Source organism: Rhinolophus sinicus, linkage group LG01, assembly GCF_036562045.2.
Source record: "Rhinolophus sinicus isolate RSC01 linkage group LG01, ASM3656204v1, whole genome shotgun sequence".
In the NCBI taxonomy this organism is placed as follows: domain Eukaryota; kingdom Metazoa; phylum Chordata; class Mammalia; order Chiroptera; family Rhinolophidae; genus Rhinolophus; species Rhinolophus sinicus.
Window position 1 is genome coordinate 154,052,146 of NC_133751.1, and position 25,916 is coordinate 154,078,061.

The 25,916-nt window shown below is 39.8% G+C and overlaps 1 protein-coding gene across 13 annotated transcripts in view; it reads left to right on the forward strand.

The window, feature by feature from the left end:
* B3GALT1 (beta-1,3-galactosyltransferase 1) overlaps nt 1-25,916 on the forward strand; it is a 520,641-nt gene that overhangs the window by 473,502 nt on the left and 21,223 nt on the right. For 10 of the 13 annotated variants that reach the window (XR_012497994.1, XM_074337449.1, XM_074337446.1 and 7 more), the window contains one exon: nt 11,680-11,806. Coding sequence is in view for 1 of the 13 variants with exons in the window: in XM_074337506.1 (XP_074193607.1) it covers nt 11,680-11,886 (207 nt within the window). In the remaining 12 variants the exon portion in view is untranslated. Of the gene's footprint in view, nt 1-938; nt 1,700-11,679; nt 11,887-25,916 lie in introns of those variants that run through there. The other 3 variants (XM_074337506.1, XM_074337467.1, XM_074337519.1) reach the window with 2 other exon arrangements.

The following is a 25,916-nucleotide window of genomic DNA, read 5'->3' on the forward strand; positions in this document are numbered from 1 at the left end:
ATGTGAGCCCTTTAAGAATAGTCTCACTTCACAAGCCCTTGGGTCTCCAAGACATAAGCCCTGTGGTTTTCAAAGACAGGTGTTTTGGGGGCTCTTCTCTCTGGCACAGCCCCCAAGGGTGGGAGTGCCTAAAGTGGGCCCAAACCCCTCACTCCTCAGGGAGAAGCTCTGGAGTTATAACATCTCTCCTAATTGTAGGTCACCACAGGAGGTGGGATTTTTAGTGAGACCATGTTTCTGCCTCTCCTACCCATCTCTATGTGGCCCATTTATTGTTTATTGTGAAGAAGCTGTTCAGCTAGTTTTCAGGGTTTTTTCAGAATAAATTGTTCCATACATAGCTGTAGATCCAATGTGTCCATGGGAGGAAGTGAGTTCAGGATCTTTCTATGCCGACATCTTGGACACACATCCCTAAGTTTTGAGAAATCATGCTTTCTAGAACACCCTAAATGATTCTTCATGGTTTTATTCCTGTGTCTGGTACCTGCTCTTGTCAAGCTCTACAGAGATTGCAATCTTATTAAGAAATGAAGGGAAAAGTTTAAAGCAAACGTTAATGGGCAGTCTAATTACTTTATGAAATCTGCAATGTGTACAAGACCCACAAAGTTCTTATTTTAACAAAATTTCTCTCTGACTTCAATAAAAGTTCTATTAATGAATTATGTCCATACACAATGTATGTATACATATAGTATACATATACATATAGTAGAACATAAGCTTCACCAGAACAGGGAGTTTTGTCTGTCTTGTGCACTGATTCACTGCCAAGTGCCTAGAACAATGCCCAGCATAAATCGATTCTCATTAGACGTTTGCTGAATAAATATAAAACGTTCATACTGAGGTAATGATAGAATTAGCTCTAGAATTAAATGATAATTAGCTCTGTTTCAGTCCAATTACATTTTTCCCATTATTTTATTTCACAGACTTAAAATCTTTGAGACAGGAAGCCGAGGACGAAAAACATGGGCTATACAAGCAGCTTTCAGGATAAGTAGCACTAAGCAACTTTGTGTAATTCTTGCTAAAATTTGGAACCTCAAGATTATTTATTCCCATGATCAAACAACTTCTGGCGTTTTTTTCTTACTATTAAATCAAATGTTTAGGAAGGGAAAACTGATGCCACACATACCATTCTCTCCACAACCCATTACGACCCCACCATCCCCCTAAATCCTCCTCAACAAAATCAAAACAAATATAAAGATATGAAAATACAAGAACCAAACTAAAATGAAAGTAGTAAATACCCTAAATGTATTATATGCAACTCGGCTCCCCCACCTAACCAAAGATCTGAGACTGAAATTATTACTTAGTATTGAAAAGCCCTCTGGAAACTCTTGGCCTTACACTGTATTTAACCTTATATTTTTACCCTCAAAAAAGAGGTCTTTGTTGGGGGAACCAAAAGGAGTCTGTTGATCCTTGTCTATGTCTGTTCATGGGGATGGAAATTTGTGTGAATGAGACCTGTCTTGTTGAGTCCTCCTAGACCATGTAGAGCTTAGATGCCCAGCATGTAAGCCCTAACCTAGGGGCCCTCAGCTCACTCAGCTTTGAAAGGTGGAGTCTAGAGAAAATATTTGCAGAATAGAAATATGTTCTGGACCTGAATTTAAAACCATACATGAAAAACTATTTCACAAGACTCATTCACTGAACATATTAATTGAGGGTTGTTTTTATGTCAGAAATTCATCAAGATGAAAGGTGAAATAGGCAATCAAACATATGAATAATGAATTGATGCACTGGCTATTAGTGCATGCTCTTGTATAGATTATATAATCATACTCTGAATATATATATATATATATGCATACACACACATACACACACACATATAGAGATGGGGAAAGGAAGGGAATTAAAAGAGTAGATAAAAGAGTAGAGTATTTAAAACCATATATATAGTTTTTGTATATATGTAGTATATAGTATATATTCATATATACATGTACAGAGGATACCAGAAAATGTATACACATTTTAAGAAAGGAAAAAAAACTATTAAAATTGTAATAATATATACCAATAACAAAAGATGAATACAAGTCATGTGCATACATTTTTTTGGCACCCCTGGTGTAGTTTTTAACACAAAGATCGGGGCCTGAGACTCTGATTAAGTCTTTAAGGGCAATAGTGACAACAAAACGAGTTGGTATAGATTGGTCTTAAACAAAAAAAGCCTGTCAATCAGGAAAATCCCCCCATCTTGTTTGTCCTTCCTTTGATTGAATAAGGAAAATCATTGTAGACATGGGAGACAGAAGAGAAAATGTGAACCTTAGATTTAAATAATTCTCTTTCCTCAGACTATACTTAAATTTTAAGGGCCTACTTTATGCATAAAATAAAAAACTGGAGTCTTATATTTGTGATATTTTATCCACTTCACATATGCATTACTGAAATAGGACTAAATTCCTTAGAAAAAATAACAGTGCATCTACTTTCCATGAAATCTCCCTAAAGGATATTAATGTTTTTATTTGCTACAATGAGCTACTTGAATGCCATGACATGACATGACTTAACTTGACATGACAATACTTGGGATAATTCAGCATGGCAGCATATTTTTATTTTTGGACAGATTTTAAAGTATTTTAGATTAACTTACTGTATTGGTGAGTGTTGCACAGAATCTGCTATAGCTTTTAGAGTCTAAATGCATTATATATCACATGATCACTGTACATCACTAACACTACATACCAGCTCATAGAATTATCGTGGGAAGGAGACATCATGGATCAGCCAGCTGTAATCTCTTCCTGGCATAGGACTAAGTGTGATTTCATAAATGCTCCCTGGAGATCCCAGCACATGTTTGATGACAGGAGGCAAGAATAGTTTTTCTCTTTGCACCCACAGGCAGCTGAACTGAAAGACACAGGTGGGTGGGAGTTTACTCTAATCCTGTAACCCTCAAACACATGGACATGTTGGTATGGCAGCTTGCACCGTAGTCTTTCATATGAAGTGTGCAGTCCAGTGCCCCGCAGAGGGCTTTAGCATGCGGTGAACATCATTGTCAAGTTGGCAGCAGCCTTCAAAGTTACAAGGAATAAGAAGAAATTCTCAGTCTCCTAATGCAAGCCTAGTGGAGGAGAATGCATGTGCGAGAGGCACCTAGGAGCCAGCACCTCACTGGGCTAGTTTTTATTTTAATCTTTTCTTAATATAAAAGTAATATTTGAATTTATGTTTGTTGTAAACAATTCAAATACAAAAGTATAGAGAATAGAAATAGGTGTTGTTGCACTGGCTGCTCACACTATTCTACTCCTATCCCCAGAGGTAGTGGTTGTTAATTGTTTTCTGAGTGTTTTATTTTGGTGCTAGGCCTAAACATTTAAACTTGATATACAAAATGGTTTAATGATTCTTATAATGGGACTCATTCATAATTGAAAATCCCATTATATCTATCATATCCCCCAATATATTATATATTTCCAGTAAGTCCCTATGATAACTATTTTATCAGTAACTCTTGAAATACATTACCACAGTGCATCTAATCCAGGAAGAACTCCTTCTTAACATTTAAAATATTCTGGTTGCCAATAGGTAATTGCTATGTTTTTATAGTGCATGGATTGAAAAAGAGTAATAACAAAAATTTACAATGTAGTCGACAACACTTTAGAATGAAATCACATCTTTCTTATCACAAAAGCATATATACACATTTGAAAAATAATACCTGCATGTGTAAGACATTTTTCATTTAGGCTGCAAATAACAATTGGTGTGCACATGGATTTGTGGCTCTGATCACTTGAGGAAATTAATCCATCACGACTGACCCTGTCCACCCACCCCTCAACTCTCTCTCTCTCTCACACACACACACACATACATACACACACATATACACACACACACCAGGTTCAGAAATATTAGTATCGGACTATAGAAACTTTGCATCAAGCAGGGAAATTCACCTAAAGTAAACCCTTTAAAAAATAACTGTGAAGCAATACTGTTCTAAATGGGTCATCATTTAATTTTTAGATATTTATGTGTTTCGAAGAGCAAATAGGCTTCCTATTCCAAAATAGCTCAATTATGTTTTGATTGCAACATGAAATTTTCCAAGAATCTTGGATCTCAAATACTGTAATCATTTATACATAAGTTGATAATTGCTTTACAAAAATAAAAAAACTGTTGTTGTGGTGGTGGTATGGTGTGGGCATATGTGGTATTTTCTGTCATCCTAGAGATTTCAAACTGTGCTCAGCTCTATTGATTTTGGAAAACACATTGTTTGCTTCTGCGTGATTTTAGGTATCTGTATCTTCCAGGTAAGGAAGAGGAGAAAATGGGTTGGTGCCTGTGCCTCTGGCAGGACCTCGCCCAGGCTAGGGCTTGCAACAGCTCACTCAGCTCTGTGACCTTTAGTAGATGATTTTGCTCTGAGCACTTGGCTTCATCGGCTTCCTCAGCAAAAGCCTCAGAAATGAAAGAACGTTCAGCTCATTTATCCAAAATTCCCCCAAGGAATACATTCTTTTAAATAAAGTGCACTCTGAGTGACCCATTTACATTCTCGTTCCATCATATGTATCGCAATCCCATGGAGTAGTGAGCAGTTCAGGTATGCAGTTAGCCCCATGAAAAAGTTGTACTTTACTTTAATGGAGGCATATTTCACAGGTCCTTTGTATTTATTACCATTTTTCCCCCAGGTAAACTGTATTATGAGGAGTACACACACCATTGCCCTGATTTGAGACTTTTCTCAAAATTCCTTTTTTTGTTTTCCACTGAAAGAGAAAACTGAATGGATTGGTTTTAGGAGCCAGACTAAAAATCTTTTAATACAGAGAACAGATGGACTGCTTAAGATACCAAATCACTGAGGCTACTATCACACTAAATTTAATGATTATAGGCAGAACCAGGTAATACTTAATGTATGGTAGTCCTACCCTTATCCTCTGTTTTGCTTTCCACGGTTTCAGTGACCTGAGGTCAACAGCAATCCAAAAAAGATTAAATGGAAAATTCCAGAAATAGCAAGTCATATACTTTAAATGGAGTACCATTCTGAGGACCGTGGTGAAATCTCTCACCAACCAGCCCCATCCCACCTGGGAATATAATTGTGAATCTAGCATATCCATGCTGTATAAGCTACCTGCCTGTTAGTGACTTACTAGGCATCTCAGTTATGAGCTGAGTGTCATGCTATTGCACTGCTTGTGCTCAAGGAACTCTTATTTTACTTAATAAGGCCCCAAAGCCATTCACATAACTTCTATTATAGTATATTGTTATAATTGTTGTATTTTATTAGCTATTGTCATTAACGTCTTACTATGCCTAATTTATAAATTAAACTTTATCATAGGTGTGTATGTATTGGAAAAAAATAGTACAGTAAGTCCTCGCTTAATGTTATCAATAGGTTCTGCAACTTTAAGCAAAGAGACATATAACAACCAATTTTACCATAGCCTAATTGATAAAAACAAGTTCCTGTGTCATCTCACCAATGTTATAATAAAATGCCATCAAACGAACGACGTTATTCCAAGATGTGCTGCATGTGTAGGGTTCAATACTATCCACAGTTTTAGGCATCCACTCAGGGTCTTGGAGCATGTTCCTACAGATAATAGGAGACTACTGTAACTTTCAGCTCTAAAATTGATCATTCCAGTCATCTGTGTACTACTGAGCATATCTTTGTTTACTGCCTAAAGTTTACGTAACATCCAGCTAAGCTTGCTAAGCTTAGTAGGTCCCACTTCTTGCCCCACACAAAGAAGACAACACAAAGATCCAAAGACAGCTTAGCAGATAATTTTTTAATAGAATTCCAAAAAACTCTGCACATATTGCCCAAGGTCATCAAATGTTATCTAGGGAGAAAATAGTTTATTTTCCTCATTTTTGTCCTGTTAAAATGTATAACTTCCTCCTGGGAAGAAATCATGCAAAAATAATAACACAAGAAGAAAACATGAGTATGTAACTCACTCACCCTGTTCTCATTGCCAGAATGGGCTGCCTAAACATCAGAGAAGTTCAAGAGACAAAGAATGGTAACCAGCCCAGGTGATTTTGCTGTCAAGGGAATGAGGTGTAAGTGGTTTCCAGGACCCTTAGTGAGCAGGGGAATTTGAAAAAACAAATAGTATTAATTAACGTACTAGAATAGCAGGTATAAAACTGCATTCATGTGGCACAATTGCAGTGAAAATTGTTACATCTTCTCTTAGGAACCTATTTCTTGAGTGGCTAACATTTACATTGAGTCCTATGAGTTCATTAGTCTACAACCTTCAGTTATCTTTGTTTTCCAAATAAAAGAACTTGTGTTTTTAACATGAGTTCTAACCATTTCTCCATTCACTCATGACATCTCTAACTGCTTTCTTTCACAACTTAGCTAAGGCATGGAAAATACGTTCTCAGTGGCAGGTTTAACTCCCCATTCTTTTGGAAGGTCTACTAAGGAAAATGTGCCCAATTTGGAAGTAACGGATGTGCATTTTCTTTTCACATCTAAGTGCCCGTCTATAAAAAACTAGGGTGAGAGAAGACCTTTATATTTCAGAGGAAAAGATCCTCTCCTGCCATACTGGGCCTATTGCTTGCCATGCCACAACTTCAGCAAGTCTCATTGATCGTGGAATGCAGAAATCCCCATACAGTATGATCCATTATGGGCCAAGGGACCTCTCTGTAAGTCCTACCTCCCAAACTCCCACTCTGCAGGAGCTGCTGCAGGTTCTCTGTCATGCCTCTCCCTGGGTAATATGGCCACTGGCATTGGCACGCAATGTGCCTGGGTATCGTGGGGAACCTTATAAGTCAGGAGGAGGATCATTTTCCAAGCACATGACAGGTCAAGATGCTACTCTTTAAATTAAGAGATGCTATTGCTGCTCCAGTCGTCCATAAGGCATATACTTTAGACTGTTGGTTTTGTTTTGCCGGTTTGTTTGTCTGTTTGTTTGTTTAATGGTAGTGATGTATTTGTACAGTCACTGGCCTATTCTGTCACCCATTGTCTCCAGTGACAGATGCCGTATCCATTTCTAAAAAGACTGATCTAGAATAAAATGTGTAGAAAAAGACAAAAAGAAAGCAAAGCAACTTCCCACAGTTGGGTCATACTTAATTTTCATTGATGCTAGCTGGCTGGAGACAGTCTCTGTCTAAATCAGAAGTCATGTTCAAATTCCATGTGCTTACATGGCATGATTTATTGTAACAGTATTTGATAGATGATAGAAGAGCAAGATAAAGTGAGCATGACCTGAAAATCCAGCAAGGCAGTAGTTGACTCAGTCAATATGCAAGCTTTGCAAAATTCCTTTGCACATATGCCCTGGAATGGTCTTAATTTTCAGAACCAGCTTCTGCCATCTATAAAGGCAGAGACCTAAAGCTGTAGCTAAAAAGTTTGGCAGCCAAATAAAAACAAGGATCTATTCCATTGTTTCGTGTTTGCTTGTTATAAAGATAAATTCACGTTCTATCAAAATCGTTCATGAAACAATTCATTTATACAGGCTAAAATTTTATAAGTAGGCATAAATTAGAACATTGGTATTTCTGAAAAGTATCATGAAATTATATCAAACTTTTAAAAGGCTCGTAGCATGTCAGGTATTTGGAATTTCTTGCTTAGAAAGACTTTGAAAGCAGTTTAGATTTTCTTCTTCTTTAAATTACCAGGATCTACTATGTGAATTGCACTTAAAAGGAAAATAAAAATATTGTTAAACTGTTGAATGAATTCAGCTTAAAAATCAGGAAAAATAGGCCAATGATTATTCTTAGGGCTCGATGCTACATTCCTCATCCTCACACTATCTCCTGTTTGACGAACAGAAAGATTAACTGCATTCATATTTTATCGTCAGAACAAATGAAGCCATTGGTCTTCATTATCAATATTCTGAATGCTTCATTCAAGAGAAAAAATGCATTTGTTTACATACAAAGACACACACACATACATATACACACCTGGTTTGGGGTCTCTCCTTTGTGTTTCAGTGTCTCCTTTACTATATTTAATTATCTGACTTTTATCTGTCTCAGAAAGGATAGAAGTTCCTCTGTATTTCCAGCTCCTAGTAAAATACCACAACATAGAAAATACTTAGCACAGTTTTGTTGAATGAAACCATGGATATTATAAGAGAGGAATTAAGAAGCTGATTATCGAATCCAAATGTGGATTCATCAGTTTATCTAAGAACAAGATATTGAGAGATACTGAGCTCCTACCATGTGCAAGGCTCTGTGCTAAATTCTGATGCAGAAGAAAAAGTTTGCATCCAGTAATTTTATGTTGAAAACTTCACTTCCTGTCTGCTTTGAGGCCTGTTACAGAAATGTGATAGATGACAGAAGAGATACAGTTAAAATATTGAGACACTTTTTAATCACTGAATTTCAGACTCATCCGCACTTTTCTTACTGAGTTTCCTAATTCTAACCTCATATACTAAAATTATGACAAGTTCTCTTCCATTTCCTATGTATTGTTTTTGCCTGAATTGAATGCCTAAGTGATGTTTTTGCAATTGGTACATTGCCAAGATTTAGTGTGGGTATAGGATGTAAAGGGCAAAGCTGAGAAGCATTTCTGTATAATTTGTTTGTCAAATCTTGGGTCTTCCTTCATTGTCTTTTTCTATGGAGTAAAGGATTCAGAAGAAGAAAGAAATTTGAGACATACTGCTTTGTTCAGAATGGTGCCCTTGAGATTTTCTGCTACCTCAGTTAATGGTGAACACTCTCATATAAACTCTCTGAGTTCCTGAAGATACTAATATTTGCAAATCAATTGGCTTAGTTCATCTTCTTAGGAATTAACTTTTTAAAAAGCTGGAATGATTTTAACCCAAATTCTTTGTGTGTCTCCACTAATATATTTAAAATCATCTCCCACCTATGGTATGCATTCTAAATTGGCTCCAGAAATATTTTATGACTTCATTAAACAAAGATACGCTGCTTTTATTATTCTACTTTATTGGTATGAATGACCATGTTTCCAAGTAAAGAAATGGTATTACTTTTAAAATCATTTCAGTTGGCCTTTTTTCAAGTATTTTATCCAGGATGTTGTTCATTGTCAGTACTGACTCCTTTGATAACTGTCACTTAGGCTTTGGCGGTCATGTCACCAAGTTGTATTTTATAGGGATGGGTGTGTTTCCATGGGAGCTTGGTTTCTTCTTTCAGAAAGGCAACAATAAAGATTACTGACAACACAGCAGGGCTAGAAATCCTGGGATTAAAATATATTCTGTGTAGGATAGACACCTTTCCTGAAGAAGTCACAGTAATACAAGACCTAGCGATATAGGATATCATTCCCTCTGTGCAATTAAGAACTTACCATATGGAATGGGCAGAGAGGTGTGCAAATCAATCTTTCCTAACTGGGGGTTTGCTGGTAAACCAGCTCTCCAGAGGTTGAGGAAGAAGAGAGTGACAGAAGCTCTGGTTTCTAGAATTTGTCAATCATTATGTTGTAAACACCCCACACACATGCCTCCAAATTGAAGGTATCATCATGATGTCACCGACTGTGAAGTTGGGGAGAGATGCGCAGTCAGCTCTGTCCGAGCCCATGCAAGCCAACTCTAGCACACACTGGACATCTGCAGGCCCATCCCAGCTCCAGAGTGCCCTAGGGGGTTGCCTCAAGCCTCTGCTGTGACTGCATCACATTTCTGTCTCTCCCTCCCTTTCTTCCTTCTCCCCTCAGAACAGGTGTTGCTCCTGAGAACATGCTCCTAGAAACTTTCTGCATGGGTATCTCAGAGTCTCCCCGGGTCTGTTTCCCTGGGACTCGACTTATGACAAAGAGAAATAGAAAAATAAGTTCATTGTATTGAAACCTAAGGGAATGAAAACCCTCTGTTCTCTCTCCTAAATCCATTAACTAAGAAGATCAACTATCAGCTCTACCTGCTTTCCTAATGAATCTGAGAATTTATCTTGATAAATTAATAAATAGGCAACTCAGTGGTACTTTATTTGGTCTTTATTCAATTCTTTGGTTGCAGACAGACCACACACAAGCCAGATCAAACGTGGCCAGATGCTTACATTTGAGATTCACAGTGCAAATGTATTTATTGTCACAGAGGGTTATTGCAAAACTGGGAATGTTAAAATATTATTACTATCCTATTTGTCCTATTCTGTCACTAAAATATTTCATAGCTAACTGTGGTGTGGAGGTACGCAAAATGAATGGATTCCTTAGACATAAATGTCACTGGCAAAATTCCTTTTTCCACATGAAACTAAAAAGAAGATATTAATGAGATGGAATAGAATAATGTACTATAGTAGCTATAATTTTGGGGCCTGGTAAAATTGTAACTTAGATTAAAATATGGGTGACAAATTTTGAGCCTAGGCTATTTCCCCAGAAAAACATGACAATTTATATAGTCAATTTTCAATTATCTGCCCAAGGAGAAATAGCAATAATGGTAATTATCCAAAAGAGTAGATAGTGAAATTCATTTCTATTTGACTTTGAAATATTGTTTTGTATTGTAAAACCAACATTTGAATGTAGACATATTTTATATTCTGGAAAGTTGCAATACCTCTAACTTAAAAACTGACATTACAGTTTCTGATAAGGCACTGGAGAGGTGGGCTAAACAAACGGTTAAGCGGAGAAGACCTAGATTCAAACACTGGGTCCACTACATACCAGGGTGGCATTAGACAAGAGACTTCATCTCCCAAGTTCATGAGTTTCTCATTACTAAAGTGAAGACAATGACATAAAACAAAGAGGATTGTGGTGATGATTACAGGTAATAAATGTAAGTAAATTAGTGTATAGTAAGCACTCCATAAATGCTGAGACCCAAGGATCAGATAAACTGGAGGCAGCTGGGGTTGGCCAGTCTCAGAGTGGTCATAAGTGAAAGTGAAAGTCTTAAGTGAAAGGGAAGATACTCGTGGCTAGAAACCCCAGCTCTACATGAATTAGCTGAGTGTCTTTGTCCAAGTGGCTTCAGTCCTCTGGACCCTTTTTTATCATTTGGAAATTAAAGATGTTACCCTAGATTTTAGGTAAAAGCTGGCCACCCAAGAGCTAATCCTGACCCGCAGGTTGGCTTTTGCTTTAGTCTCGTTTGAACCTCAGTTTTGATTTGTTTAATTGAACACTAAAAATAAAGAGATTTCACATTAAAATCTGTATTTCTGCCTTCCCTTGAAAATGTGAAGTTGTGGCCTTATCGGGCTTGTTTTTCTCTATCGCATCAATGAAAACCATCAGCTATACCTGAGCAGTGCTGCCCCCTTCAGATGGGACACGTACTCACTAGGGTACCACAGCCCTGCTATTCCTGTTGTCTCACAGCCAGTCCAGTCCGCTTCCTCATTTACCCTACTTGCCTGGTCTTGTAGGCGTATAGGTTTGCAATCCTAGGACCAGTTCTGACATTCATTTGTTCATTTATTTATTCTCTTTTTCATTTGCTCAACCTTCATTGAGTGTTTACCCACATGTCATTCTATGTATTATACTTGTAGACTAAACATGTCTTTTTTAAAAAATGACAGAACTATCTTTATTTCTCAGAGCCTGATGAATTTCCATTGTTTCTAAAGTTTTCTCTCGTCTTGTTATCCACACAGGATCCCGCAGTTTGCTAAGCAGCAGCTGTTCCTGGCACGAGCGACTCCAAATCTTCTCATCGGATTGAGACTATGGTTTGTGCCCTGCACCTATAGTCAGAAGAAAACAGCAGGCTCGGTCCAACAGGTAGGAGAACATACTGTTCAGTTATGTGGCCCGTCATGCTGGAAAAATAACAGCAGTCCTATAAAATCGGAAATCAACATGTAAGTACTAATGAGTAGAGAGAATAGGTGGGGTTTTTTTTGCTTTTATTAATGTTTGCCTGCTATAGTACGTAAAATACTTGTCATAAATGTCTTTTCCTGAATGATACAGGAGAAAAAAAGATGATAGCTAAAAAAAAGGTCCTTTTTTAAACAGTCATACTTACAAGTATCTATGAAACCTTTGACTTATTTTAGTGGTGGCCTCTTTTAAGAAGAAATATTAGAGAACTAAAGAACTGCCTTAGGTGACCTGAGATGATGCCTATTTAAAAATCCATTTCTCTAAGGCCATAGCTAATTGATTCTTGAAACTTCTTTGCTGAAATAACCTGTCCCACAGGCAGTTGTACTTCAATTATTTCTTATTTCCCTTGAAAATAATAGTATTTCATCTAGAAAATGTTGGTATAGTTATAAAGAAGTGTCAAGAGTAACAATTAATCATGAAAATGTTTTTTTCCATGAAAATGTTTTTATTGCAAGTGATAAAAAGCAAGCCAAATACCCAGAATATTCTTTTCTACACTTACTTTTTGCCCTACATTGAGTGCTATGTTTATGAAAATGATTGCAGCCTTCCTGCTGTGTGACTCGGGGAAAGGAAGCACCACACCAGTGAGGAGAGACTTGAATCATACTTTTATCTTTCCCACCATCAGCTCTGTGATTTGTGCCAACAACTTAATCTCTTTAAACTGAAGTTTTTTGCCCATAAAAAGGACAGTTATTTCAGAGTACCTTCTAATTAGCCGGCTCAGTCTGACAATGAAGTACATCTGTTACTGGAGAGCGAGCGGGTAGCTCGGAGCTGTTTCCCTGCAAGCTAATTTGCTAAGAGTAAATTCAACAAAATGCCAATTCACCAAGTTTCTTTCTTCTTTTCATTTATTACAAAGTGTACAGTGATTTGCATTGAGTATGTTGGTTTTCACCACCTTAGAAGATTTCTGTGAGGTTTGAGTTACTAGTTTTCCAGTTTGCTTCCTAACAGCATGTGAAGGAATGCCCAGTTTGCCTTGGCCTTAGCCTCTGTCATTGTGTAGAGAGAGATGATAAGGGGTGATGGAGAGTGGTGAGCATGCAGCCAGAAAGGACTGACACTCAGAGACATGAGGTCATTGCTGTAAGGGTCTCCCAATTCAAGACAAATATATTCAGTGTTTAAACATATTAAGCAGATTGACCATTTTTGAGAACTATTTCATAGAATTAGCCTACTGACATGGTTCTTCCTCGTAGAGGATCTTATAGTCCAACAGTGGAAACTGACCAAAAACCAAACAGAAAATAAATAGATAATGCAATTACACAGTATGATAGACACTATGAAAAAATACGAAAGGGTGCTCAGGCAGTGACGAGCTAGAACCTGCTTTATAGAGGGTGATCAGGGGAGGTGTGAGAGTCAAGAGAGCCTCCCTATTCCCTTCCTTTTCCAGGCATGCGATAGGGTTGCATTGCCTTGGTCTCCCTGGGATTTAAGGGGCCATGGGATTTGGTCTGGCCAATGAGTTATGCTTAGAAACAACAGGTGTCACTTTCATGTTGGAGCATTTCGTTGTTGTTACTCTAGCTCCCTTGCCCTGTGGCATTCTGACTGGAGGTGTGGTCCAAGATGTGGTTGCTCCCATACCCTGGAACTTGCATGACTTCAAAGAACAGAGACCCACGCCCCCTCAGCCAGTCCACTCTGGGCATGTAGCATGAGCAAACAACAAACGTTTATTGTCTTAAGCCACTGAGATACGGAAGCTATTTGTTAATGCAGCTTAACGGAGACAATCGTGACTATTACAAGAGGCATCTCTGAAGAGGCAGAAGGATGATTTATAGAGGCTTTAAGACAAGAGGCTTTGAGCTTGGCTAGTTCACAGAACAGAAAGAAGGCCAATACAGCTGGATCATAGTAAATCAGGGAAAAGTAGCAAATAATCTTTATTTGCTTCTACTCTCTCAATGTATTCCTGTTCGGGCTCCCAGGCTGTTCTGATGTTTATATTCCTGTCAATGCTTTAAGATAGATTAAGTAGCTTGACTCTAAATGCCTTTGATTTGTTTACACAAGTCAAACTCACATATTTTATCTCTTGCCTCTGGATTATCATCTTTTTTTTTAACCAAGAACTTTGCATGTGGGCTACTGATATGATAATGCAATCCTAATGCCTTCTCAAGGAGCTGCGGGCCTCTGTCCTTTCAGTCAATACAGAGATGCACTCCAGTGTATAGGCCATCCATAGCTGAGCTGAGGCTTGGCATGAGCGCAATTTTGCATTTTGCAATTGAATAATATGTAATATTGTACAATGTTTAAGCTCTCAGCTTTTCATGTCAATTTGTGTTATTCTGGTAAAAGAATCTAGAGAAAAGCCCAAAGTTTTATGGGATTCATCATGGCCCTTTTAATGTACACGTAGGAGAATTTGTCTTTTGCACTGAAGATCTTGTTTGAAAACAAAACAAGAAGCCCCTAGCAAAAAGTAAATTGCATGAGATGCAGTTTATCTTCTTTGGAAGAAATGAAGAGCTGAGTCAGCCTTCCTTGGATTTGACAACTGAAGTATTTCTTTATCCTTGACATCGCTCACATAGAGCCACTGATATTATAACTGCCTTTATTGAAGGTTGGTAGACTTAGAGGAAGTACATCCATCTGATATTACAGTCATTCTTGTACAGTTCTTAAAGTCTTAAGGATTTTTATTGAGGTGAATGAAATCCTGCTTTAAAAAAAAGAAAGTGGGAGAACAGAAGGGAAATGGAGCTAAAATTTAAAAATGGGTTTTTAATATAGTACAGGCTCAGTGCTAAGTGCTTTCATATGTATTACTATCCCCATACAGTGGAGGAAGCAGTTCAGAGAGGTTATGGTCACCCAGCCAATAAGCGGCAAACCAAGGAAGGGACAGAGGTCTTCTACCCCGACAGACCCTGCTCTTTCCTCGATCCCACTTAGACTCGAGTATATGTTTCCCTATACCAGCACCACAATCAAATTCAAAATGGACAACCCCTACATTTCTAAAATCTCCAGAGTTATCCTCCAAAAGAGAAATACTAGATCACTCTTGATATATTACATATCTAGATTCAGAAGAGCCTCTAAACAGGGCTGGTTTTAAATTATGCTCTGCTAATTGTATACCTTCCCTTTGTTTGGCCTTTTCCTGTATAATTAGCATAGTCTTGAAAATAGAAGTTTTCCATGACCTTAAAATTGTTACACAGAACACCCTCTAATTATTTCATATCTTCACATTAGGGATTAAGATACTCATGGTGGAGGGGGTAATTCTGTTTGTTATTTAATTACTTATAGGAGGAATTCAGGAAAACCAGGAAAAAGAGATCATTAAAATAATTTCATCTTTATACAATGCTATGTACACATAGGCCAAGGCACAAGCATACATTTTTTTCACACCCTTACTTCCTCCTGACTTCAGACCTCACCCTTTTGTCACTGGTCTCAGTTACAAGAGGATCTCCATCAAGGACTTACCTATCCTTTAAGATGGCACTAAAAATACCCTCCTCCAAGGACCTTTCTAGATGCCCACTGTTAAAATTCAGCTCCATCTTCCCATATTCCAGGGCACTTTGAACTAATCTTATAACATCTCTCCACTTTATAGTATAGGGATGGGAGGATGGGACCAAGATGGCTGGTGACTCACTCACTCAAATATGTTTTCTCTCTTTTCTTCCTGGGCATATAACTAGACAGCATTTCCTTGCCTTCCTTAGAGTTGGCTGTGAACACATGATGAAATTCTAGCAATGGGATATGAGTGGAAGTGACATGCTTCTTTTGGGGGCCAGGATTTTTAGGAAGTGGGTGTGCCTTCTCCCTGCTTGCTGTCCCCTGCTGCTGTCTGGGTGAGAGAACCCTGAGGCCCTCAGGCACAGAGGGAGCCTGGGCTCCTGGATCACGAGGTAGAAAGCTGTCTGGCCACGCAGGAACACCCCCATTAGGTTATTACTCAAATAAGAAATAATCAACTATGTTGTTAAGCTGAAAAAGTTAGGGTTTACTTGTTACAACTGCCAGTGTGGACTCACCTAACTCAGCATGCACATGTTTGTAAGGGTGTGTCTGTGTGTGTGATTCCCTGTGTTTTAGAAACCTCCAAAGAACTGGTACCAAAAAACAAAAGAAAGAAACATCCTTTGCTGTGAGCAAAATTAAACTAAATTGCTGCCTCATTTGGAAATGAAGCAGATGGTCATCAACACGAAGAGTGGAAGGTACTCTAAAACATCTCTAGTATTGGGAATGCCACTTTCTCATTTGCAAGCAGCTGTCTAGAATTTGTAAATAATCTCACAGGCGACTAATTTAAGAGTAGAGAATAAAAGGGCTGCCCAGTTAGTTTTAATATTAAATCGCGTCCTGATTCGTTACTCACTCAAAATTGATCATTCTTTCAATCAACAAGTAGGTATTGAACACATTCTAAGTGCCAGACGGTCCCCTAACAACGCTGATCACTAACAGACCTGACCCCAGCTCACTCCAAGTACACGTTCCAGTGGGAGAGCCAAATATTCACCACGTCATCCTACTACCAAATAGGCACTCAGCTTCCCACCCAGGTTCTCCGGTTCCTTCTCTGTAAAAGAGAATACTAATAATAATATTACCTACTTCTCGGATTTCGTTGCAGTTTTAGTTAGATAATATTTCAGTATAATGGATGCAAAATATTTAGCATTGTGCTTGATACTTGAACTCGATAAGCACCAATAAATCTTAGCTATTATGATTCATATTAATGTAGATAAATACTATGAGGCTGTATAACAAAGGGATCTGACTAGACTGAGGGAGGGAAGTGTGGAACACAACAGTTTTCCCCTCGAAGTGACTCTTGATAGGAGAGTTGAGAGGTTGGGAATAATTCTGTACATTTTTTAAAAATGAAAACAGTATGTACAAAAGGTCAGTGATATGAGGAAGGATTTTCAAGAAACTGAGTAAAAAGTGAGGTTAGATGGAGTGTGGAGAGGAAGGAGGAAATTGCTGCGGGATGATAGCCTGCAGGACCTTGGGAAGCACCATGTGGTCATGTGAAGAATTCAGCCTTCTTCCCGAGCACAATAGAAAGTCACAGAATGGCTTCCAACAGGTAGTGACGCTGGACGATATAATCAGCTTTAGTTTTTAGAAAAGAGTACTGTGACTGGAGTGTGTGAAGAAAAAAGATTAAAGGAGAAACAGAATGGGCCGCTAGCTAGCTCCACTTGAAAAGTTACCATAGGAGTCAAGATAAGACATACCCACAGGTTGAGTAAGGCGGTGGTAGTGGAGATAGAGAGAAGTAAAAAGGTACGAGAAATTCCTGAAGTGACATTGGCAGGACATAGTGATGGATTCAGTAGGGAGGTAAGGGAGCAAGAACTGTTAAGAATGGTTCCTGGTCTTTCTGGTAGATACAGGTCCATTTTACAAAGATAGAGAACCCTGAAAGAGAATCAGAGTTGCAGGATCATGAATTTACTTTGTACATGCTACAGTCAGGTGCCCCACAGATACCCAAGAACGCATTCTAATTATATGGTTGGATATGTAGGTCTGGAGCGCCATAGATGCATCTGAGTTAGAAGAGTCATTGGCATATAGATAATACTTGAGGCCATGAACAGGAAAAATTTGCTTATAAAACAAGCAAAACTTTGAGAAAAAAAGGCCAAGCTCCAAACCTTGAGGTACATGTTAGCAAAGGAGACTAGTAGTCAGGGTTCTCAAGACAAACAGGACCAGTAGGATGTATGTATAAGAAGAGTTTTATTTTAAGAAATGGCTCACATAGTTGTGGAGGCCTGGCAAGTCCCAAAGCTGATAGGGGAGGATGGCAGGCTGGAAACTGAGGAATTGCAGCTGGAGTCCAAAGGCAGTTTGCTGGAGAATTCACTCTTGCTCAGGGAAGATCAGTCTTTTGTTCTATTCAGGACTTAAATCTATTTGGATGAGACCCACCCTCATTATGGATAGCAAAGTGCTTTACTCCAAGTCCATTGATTTAAATGTAAATCTCATCTAAACAGATCCTCACAGAAACATCCAGAATAATGTTTGACCAAATATCTGGGCACTCTGGCCCAGCCATGTTGACCCATAAAATTAACCATCAGAAAGACATAAAAGGAAAATCAGAAACAATGACTGTTTTCCAGGCACTGTACTAGGTGATGGGAATACAATCTATATCATGGTTTACAGTGTGAGCCTGGGAGTCAGACAGCTTGGGTTTGAATCCTAATTTGGCATTTCATTGTCCTCTCTGTGACCTTAGGCAGACTGTTCAATGACTCCATGCCTCATCTTTAAAATGGTCATAGACTCACCTATCTTTGAAGGTTGTACAACAAAATTAGTTAATAATCGTAAAGGGCTTAGAAAACTAACTGAACATAGTATGCGCACATAAATGTTCTCCCTTATTTGTAAGACAGAGACAGTCTTTTTTGTCATGGAGTTACAGTATACTGAAAGCATCGCAAGCAGACAGCCGTGACAAGGAAGGCAAAGACAACAGAAGTCCCCAAGCTCATTGCAGATGAGGCCTGAGCTATACAGGAAGCAGACAGCTGTCTACCTGCAGTGATTTTGGGAATTCTGAAACTTGCCCATCCTCTTCCTCCATTCAAAGATACATGCCATGTGAACAGTTTGTGACACTTGTGAAACAAAAGGCTCCTTCCCTCTTTTCTGATAAGCCTTAAAGGACTCCCTGGTGAAATACAAATGTAACCTAATAGACTACCAGTATCAGCCTCCACTGCTTGTGTGAATTCCTTTTCAGATAAACGATTCAGTTCTGATGGAACAAGACCCTCCTCCGGTTGAAATAGAATGCAAGACCAAGGAGGCTGCTGGTAGCTAAGAAGTAGTTGGGGGAGACAGGAAGATGGGAAGGAAAGAGGAGGCATGAACAAGGAATGTGCTAAGGAAAGCCAGAGGACAGCAGGGACCCTCCTGTTACCCATCCCTGGGTTTCCCCTAGTGACCACTCTCTTCCATGCCTCACAGCCACTCATGCCTGGGGCCCCTTGAAATAGTTTTCCATATCTTTTATCTCTTTGTTTTAAATAAGCATTAATTTTACGGTTTTGTTTTTATTATTTTCCCTACTATGGGCCAAAGTAATTTGTCTAGAAATAAGCTCAATGGAAGAAAGCCCTCTTACTAATCCCATGTTATAATATTCAGAGTACACCATGAATAATTGTCTCCCTTATCATATCCCTTTCATTTTCACTTCTGTAAAGGGATCTACCCTTTTTCTCTGCCCAGGGTAGTTGTTCAGAAAGTTCACCACCCTTCGCTCCAGCCCTGGTAGCAACTGGAGAATTTGACATTGTGCATTGGCTTCTCCATCTTTGCCCTGGGCTTGGGTAGGGGGCCCTGTGCACTAGCACTTGGATTCACTCCCTAATCTCTTTAGAATTTGCTAAGGTGTTTGATGAACTAGCCAGCATGTAATCCAGTATCCACTGAGAGGTTGGTGTGTTATTTTATTTACTTTTTAAATGAGACACTGATCAAAATCTTGGACCATGACGTATTCAGAGCTAATTTTGAAATGTTTTCTCTCTGATTTTTTTCTTTTTCAGTCTTGCAAACTGAGGCATTAATTTAGGAATCATTTATTTTTATTTAGATAGAAATTGGGGCCATGCAATTTTCTGCCACTTGGGCGTTTCTTGACATTCTTCAGCTGAGCAAAGTAGTAAGCCCCATCTGTATTTGGTTCCTACATTCCTCAAGTGGCCTTGGTCACATCGCTGGGAATGGGTTCTCACTTGATACTCTACCATTCTGCCCTACAGGGCTCACAGATGCTCCTCTCCTGCCTGAAAACCAGCACCTGGAAAGATTTCCCCTCAGATTTCCAGAGCCCCCAGGAAAAGAAACTGACAGGAAGGTCAGGAGCCAGTGTCCTTTGGTCTCTGAGGGACCTCTTCCAGGGTAACTCCCCAAGCAGCTGAGCCACGGCTGAGGAAGAGGAGAGACAAGAGATATTGGGGTAGACTCAAGCCCCTACACGCTAGCTCAGGGGCCTATAGCCTCTCTGTGCCCCTACAGAGGTCTCTGAGTCCCATACCCTCAAAAGAAATTAATTAGGAGACACCCTGTCAGGAGTAGGGAGAAGGGAAGGGAATGAGGTTCAAAGAAGGTATGCAGGTAGCACACATGAATTGATCAATAAAATGCATAGTTTTACACTGTGGTCTGCCAAGTGTCCTCTACACCAAAACAATCGGGCTTCATGTCAAAGGAGTAACGCCAGGCCTCAAGAATATAGATGTGACAAAACATACAAAGGCCAGGACTCAGACACCAACACAAATTGTGCATCTTCCCCGTGACAGGTGCCTCACAGGTCATCTCATTTGTCGCTAAAAACAGCCCTGCGACTAGGTGTTTACATAGTCACCTGACAATTGAGAAAATGAGGCTCCAAAGAGTGATGTACCCAGAACAAGACAGGTGCCCGTTGCAGTAAGCAGGATATAGGATGGTCCAGTTAGACACAAAGAAAAAAAAACCAAAACATACTTGCTTCTGCTCCTAAGGGTTGGGCAAACAGTCAGTTGGGAACCTGAGGCGATTCCAAGCCACTCTGTTACTGGCCACAGGTCCTCTCTCTTCTCCTGATAGGGACCTGGGTTGGCCTTGGCTGGCACCTGGGCGAGACTGAATGAGCAAGACGAAGCCAAGCAGCTCCCACCATGGGCAGCGGAGGGCGGAGGAGCCAGGAGCCAGGCACGTTCTCTGCAAATAACACTCACCCAACCTTTCTCTGGCCATGGACACAGTGGTTCCCTTTCATTGCATGGCTGCTGCCCAGGAGTTTGCTTTACTGATTCTGTTCGTTTATGGTCCGGCATGCTCTCTAACCGAAGTCTTTCTCCAGCTGTGCCTCAGCCACTAAAACAGGCTGGAGTGGAAACCAGAACGTCATACAATTCCTAGCTTAAAAGAAGAAAAAGAAGAGAGAAGTCCCCAAGGGCAAGAATTGGGTTTTGTACTGGCCACTGCACAGTGCCCTGTCCTGGGACTTTGTGCCAGGTGTTCTCGGTGGATTTCATTAAGCCCTGGACAGACAGCACAGAGGGATGTTTAAGCACAGTAAGGACTTTTCCAGGCAGCAAACCTGTCACAAGCCAGAGAAGTTGGTCCCTCCCCTGCCCATCTGGGGTACTTTGTTTTTAGCTCTCTAACAGCATTTATGATTAAGGAAAGGCTTATTTCCAAGTTGCCTCAACAAATATTTATTCAGCTGTGTGCAAGCCCCTATGCTTTCTCACCAGGCTGTGACATGTCTAATGCACCTTTGACTCCCTGGCACCCAGCCCAGAGCCAGAAAGTAGTGGATGCTCTATAGATATTGGTCAAAAGAATTAGCATAAACCATATAGTTCTGGGATTCGAAAAATGCCCTATAATAAGAAATGGTCAACAAATCCTCCTTCACCAGTAAAGTCTACCTGCCATCCCACAAATGGCTTCACATATCTTTCCTAATAGCACAAATTATCCCTCGGACCCTAGTGAAATAAATCTAGCATATGGTGAACTGCCTTATGAATTACTGAACACCACTCTGTTGGAAAATGTTCTATGGGTATTTGAAACACCAGAAATATGATAGGCAGGTGTCATAGAGTTGATGAGTAATCTACCATCATGGTGCCTGATATTTTTCCTGCCTTAGTCCACATAAGATATGAATTTCTCATGGGTCACAGACTCCAAAAGGGTTAGCTAACTCAAGTCCCTTTCTTTGTCTCTCAAGAAAAGAAAATCAGAAGGCAAGGGAGTAAAATCAATGTTTTTACAAAGATAAACATGAATCTGCTCTAATTAAAATAGTAACCCAATAGTGGACAGCCTTTATTGAGTGATCACTATGTGCTAAGCTCTGCCATCCGCTTTGCATATGTGATCCCATGGGAGCTAGGAACAACCCGGTGCGGTTGGTTCTCTAGTATCTCCGTTATGCAGATTAGGAAAAAAGAGCCCGGAGGTTGCAGAACATTTCCAAGACTAATACAAGTGTAGGACTGGAGTCTAGGTCTTTACATTTATACTCTCCTGTTTCCAAAATCATCATACTCAAATGTCAGTGCTTGGTGACTATTGTTATATATTTCCTGACAATCCTCACAACTGACTGCCACAATCTGTATGTTATAACATAGAGAGCCAAGAAAACAGTGCTGCCTCTATCAAAATTAGATATTACTCCGTGGTTTGAACCCAATTCTCCTACATTTATTTGAATCACTTTGGATTTTAAAAAGCAATAAGGTAATAACCATCTTTTTTTGAGTGTCTATTATGTTCCACATACTATGTCAGACATTTTACAAAAATTATTCCTGATATATTAATTACTATTGTTAATTATTTCTAACATATTAATTCATTATGTTAATATATTTCTAATATAATATCGTAGATTACAAACTGTTATATATAAAGTTGGAACAGAACAGAAAAGCCAAGTGTTGCCCCACTTATTAGTTTTATTTTTAGGCTCCAGGGGCCTCTAATTTCCCCTTCCCCCATTCTTTGCAAGTCTCATTTGATGCCTTTCCTCCTCCTTTGTGGGTTTTCTTCTCCACGGGCCTCACCTTCACCTCTCCCCTCAGCTGAGACTGATGCATGGGCTAACTGACCAATGGACCCTGATGAGAGTCTAGGAGAACAGTCCTAAGCCACAGGAGGAAGGTGAGAGAACAGAACAGAAAATGTTAGAAAGAGAAGCGTAGGAGGGTAAACGTTCCAAAGAGGAATACAAATCCCAAATAGGATAAAGGAGAAATGCGAGTGGGGTGAGAAGTGAGCAAGGAGGTAACACAGTGGGGCAGCCGGTGCTTTCAGTTGAGAGAATGGAAGAGAAGAAGGGGCTACCAACTACCACAGAGTCTTTAGGGAGGAAAGGGAAAGAAATCTAGAGAGCACTGCTGATTTTTTACAAAGAAAGAGAGCCACACAGAAAGAGAAAAGGCAGCTTTTGCTAGCCAAGCTCTGACATTTGTGTGGGAGTCCAGTCCTATTGACGGACAGCCAGATCTTTTCTCTTTCTCTTGTCCTCACCAATTGCCACCAGGGAAATGCCTTCGAGGACTAAGCAAAAGTGAATTCTCTCAAGCCCTTGCCACTTGAGCAGACTTTGGAATGACAAGCCTCACTGAAACCAGGCCTTTTTCACAGACTTTGGAAGCAGGGGTCAGCAGGCTGTTGGGCAAACATACTATTGTCCAGATTTGAATGAGGAGAGACATTGAGCTGGAATGGGGTAGAGTAGGGATCATTTCATGCTAAAAATAATAATAGTAATAATAGTCATAATGATGATAATGATTGTGGGGATAGAGTCAGGAGTGCAGTTTCCAGGCTCTCGGCCTCACGTGGAAAGGTACTGGCTCAGGTAGTAAATGGCCATCAACTGTCATTGGATGGCCATCAGCTGTGGCTAGTTGGCCGTCAGCTATAACCAGTGAGCCACTGGGCACTAATATAACTGCTGTGGCTACGCTAGCAGCAAATGGGGGCTAGCAAGAAGATGGTGGCTGAGCTAGCAAGAAGATGGTGGCTGAGCTAGCAAGAGCGGATTGCAGTTAGCAAAAGAGATTGGTTGGCAGAGACAAGTGGATGGCAGGTTGCAGATCGTGTGGCTCCCGCCTCCTGTGTCTCCAACCCAGCCGCCAGCGAGACTATAGTGGTATGACTCCCCTATCTATGGCTCCGTGGGTGTTTCTTTTTGGCCTCACCATATCCTGCATTTTTATGTGGGGAGCAGGACTAGAGACCCTGCATGCCACCCCGCATGACAATGATGATATCAGAAAGGAAAATCAAGGACATATGCAAGTTTTTCCCAGCCATCAGCAAAATGCTATCAAGATTCCAACTGAGGAGTTTGTAAATTCTTTTATTTCATACTTGCTCATAATTTAAAACCATCAATTTCAATATGAGCACATTGTTCTACGTGTTTGAAGATGTTACCAGTGGTGATTATCCTGGCTGTGTACGAATTTAGTTTAAAAACTGGTGCGTGTCTGGCAATCTCCCATGTTGCACAAAGAATGGATTTCAAACTGCACCTTTTTGAAAATATATAACAACAAAACCAAGAGTTTGATGTAAAAATAAACAAGCACTTCTTAACCTGTGTTTTCACAAACAACTGATTCAATCACTTTGATTTTAAACTAACAAATCAAAAGGTCAATCAATTTGTTTTAAAACACACACAGTCTAATTGATTTGTTGACTGAACTGACTGTTTGAAGAAGCAGCGTGGTGTGAACTGGGGAGCCAGGCAGCCTGGGCTCTGGTTTGGGCTCCACCATACACCCCCTGGAGAACTTGGGTGTCACGCGGGGTGGCCTGCGGGGTCTCAGCTCCCGCTCCCCACATAAGAACGCAGGATATGGTGAGGCCAAAAAGGAACACCCACGAAGCCATAGGTAGGGGAGTCATACCACTATCGTCTCACTGGAGGCTGGATTCACACGACGTGCGACCTGCTGTCTGCTTTTCTGCCAACCGACCGACTCCCCTGGACTTCCTCTCGACTCCACTCCCCAACGCAGCCACGGCAGTTATATTAGTGGCCAATGGCTCAAGGGTTACAGCTGCTGGCCATCTACTACACGAGCCAGCACCTTTCCACATGAGGCCGAGAGCCTGGAAACTGCTCTCTGGGGCTCTGTCCCCACACTGGGTGACCTCTGAAACTCAGGACATGCAAACCTACATCCTGGATTCCAATGATTATCAAGTGAGATAATATAGGTAGAAATAAGTTTGTACACTTATCTCTACAAAATTCAGTTATACTGACAACTGTCACATAACCCCAAAGCCAAGGATTCGTCAACCCTTTGAAATGCTGACACTATATTTGCTATACTTCCTCATAGGAACTTTTCCATGTTTGACATCTGTCCCTCTCCTATCTGAATCATACTTCCTGATAGTTTTCAACAGTGCCCTCTCTTCTCAATTTAATCCAGCACCACTGAAGATAATAAGCCCAACTACTGCTATAGTTAATAGAAATTCTCCCTTAAATGAGGTGCATCTGCTGTGACATCTGTTTAAAACCCATGGAGAGGATTCAATGTTCACAGGCAAATGGAGTAATTACTATGTAATTACACTATAAATCGTGCAGTCATTGATTTGCTCTCAAAATTCATATCTTTTGGACATACTAAATACGAAAACCACCTGGGTTCTTCCAAAATGTGTGGGTATGTTCTTAAAATGGTCAATATAAAGACTTGGGCTAAACACCTGTGGCCCCAAAAATTAGAGTATTATCTCCAGAGTGGGAAGAAATAAAAGTGTGGATATTAACCGAGAAAGAAAGGGGAGGGATATTTTGAAGGTGGATTATCTAAGTGCTTTCTTGGTCACTTCATAAAACCTGTGAAATTGCTAACCCACACTGGCAGGAGAAAACAAAGGAAGAAGGGAGATCAGAGATGTAGGATTTCACCTGTCCCAAAAAAGAGCCCGTCACTAATGATAGCTATTTGGACACTGGGAAACTGTGCCATATGTAGAAAATAGAGGAATTAATGATTCAAAAAATAGTATCTAATAGTACTTTATTTCCACCCACATTTACCGCAGTAAAAACTGAGATGCCTAATACTTTGCTAAATGGTTACAAAACATAGTTCTACGGTGCTTTCTCTAAATCCATTTTCAAAAGCCAATCAATAAATATTTTTTAACCACATATTATGTTGAGTATATAATGCATACATGGCTAGATATTTGGAGCTGCACAAGAATATAAACATAGAAGGCAGCAGCATGGGTTAGTGGAAGGAAGGCTAACTTTGATCCTGGCTGGCTGGAGTTTGGTTCCTAGCTCTCTTGAATGGCTGTTGGATTGAGCCAATAAACCTGCTGATGTTCAACCATTTTTAAGCTACATAAAAATGGCATTTTCATGTGGTTCAATGAAAAGGAACTGGAAACGTTTCTTAAT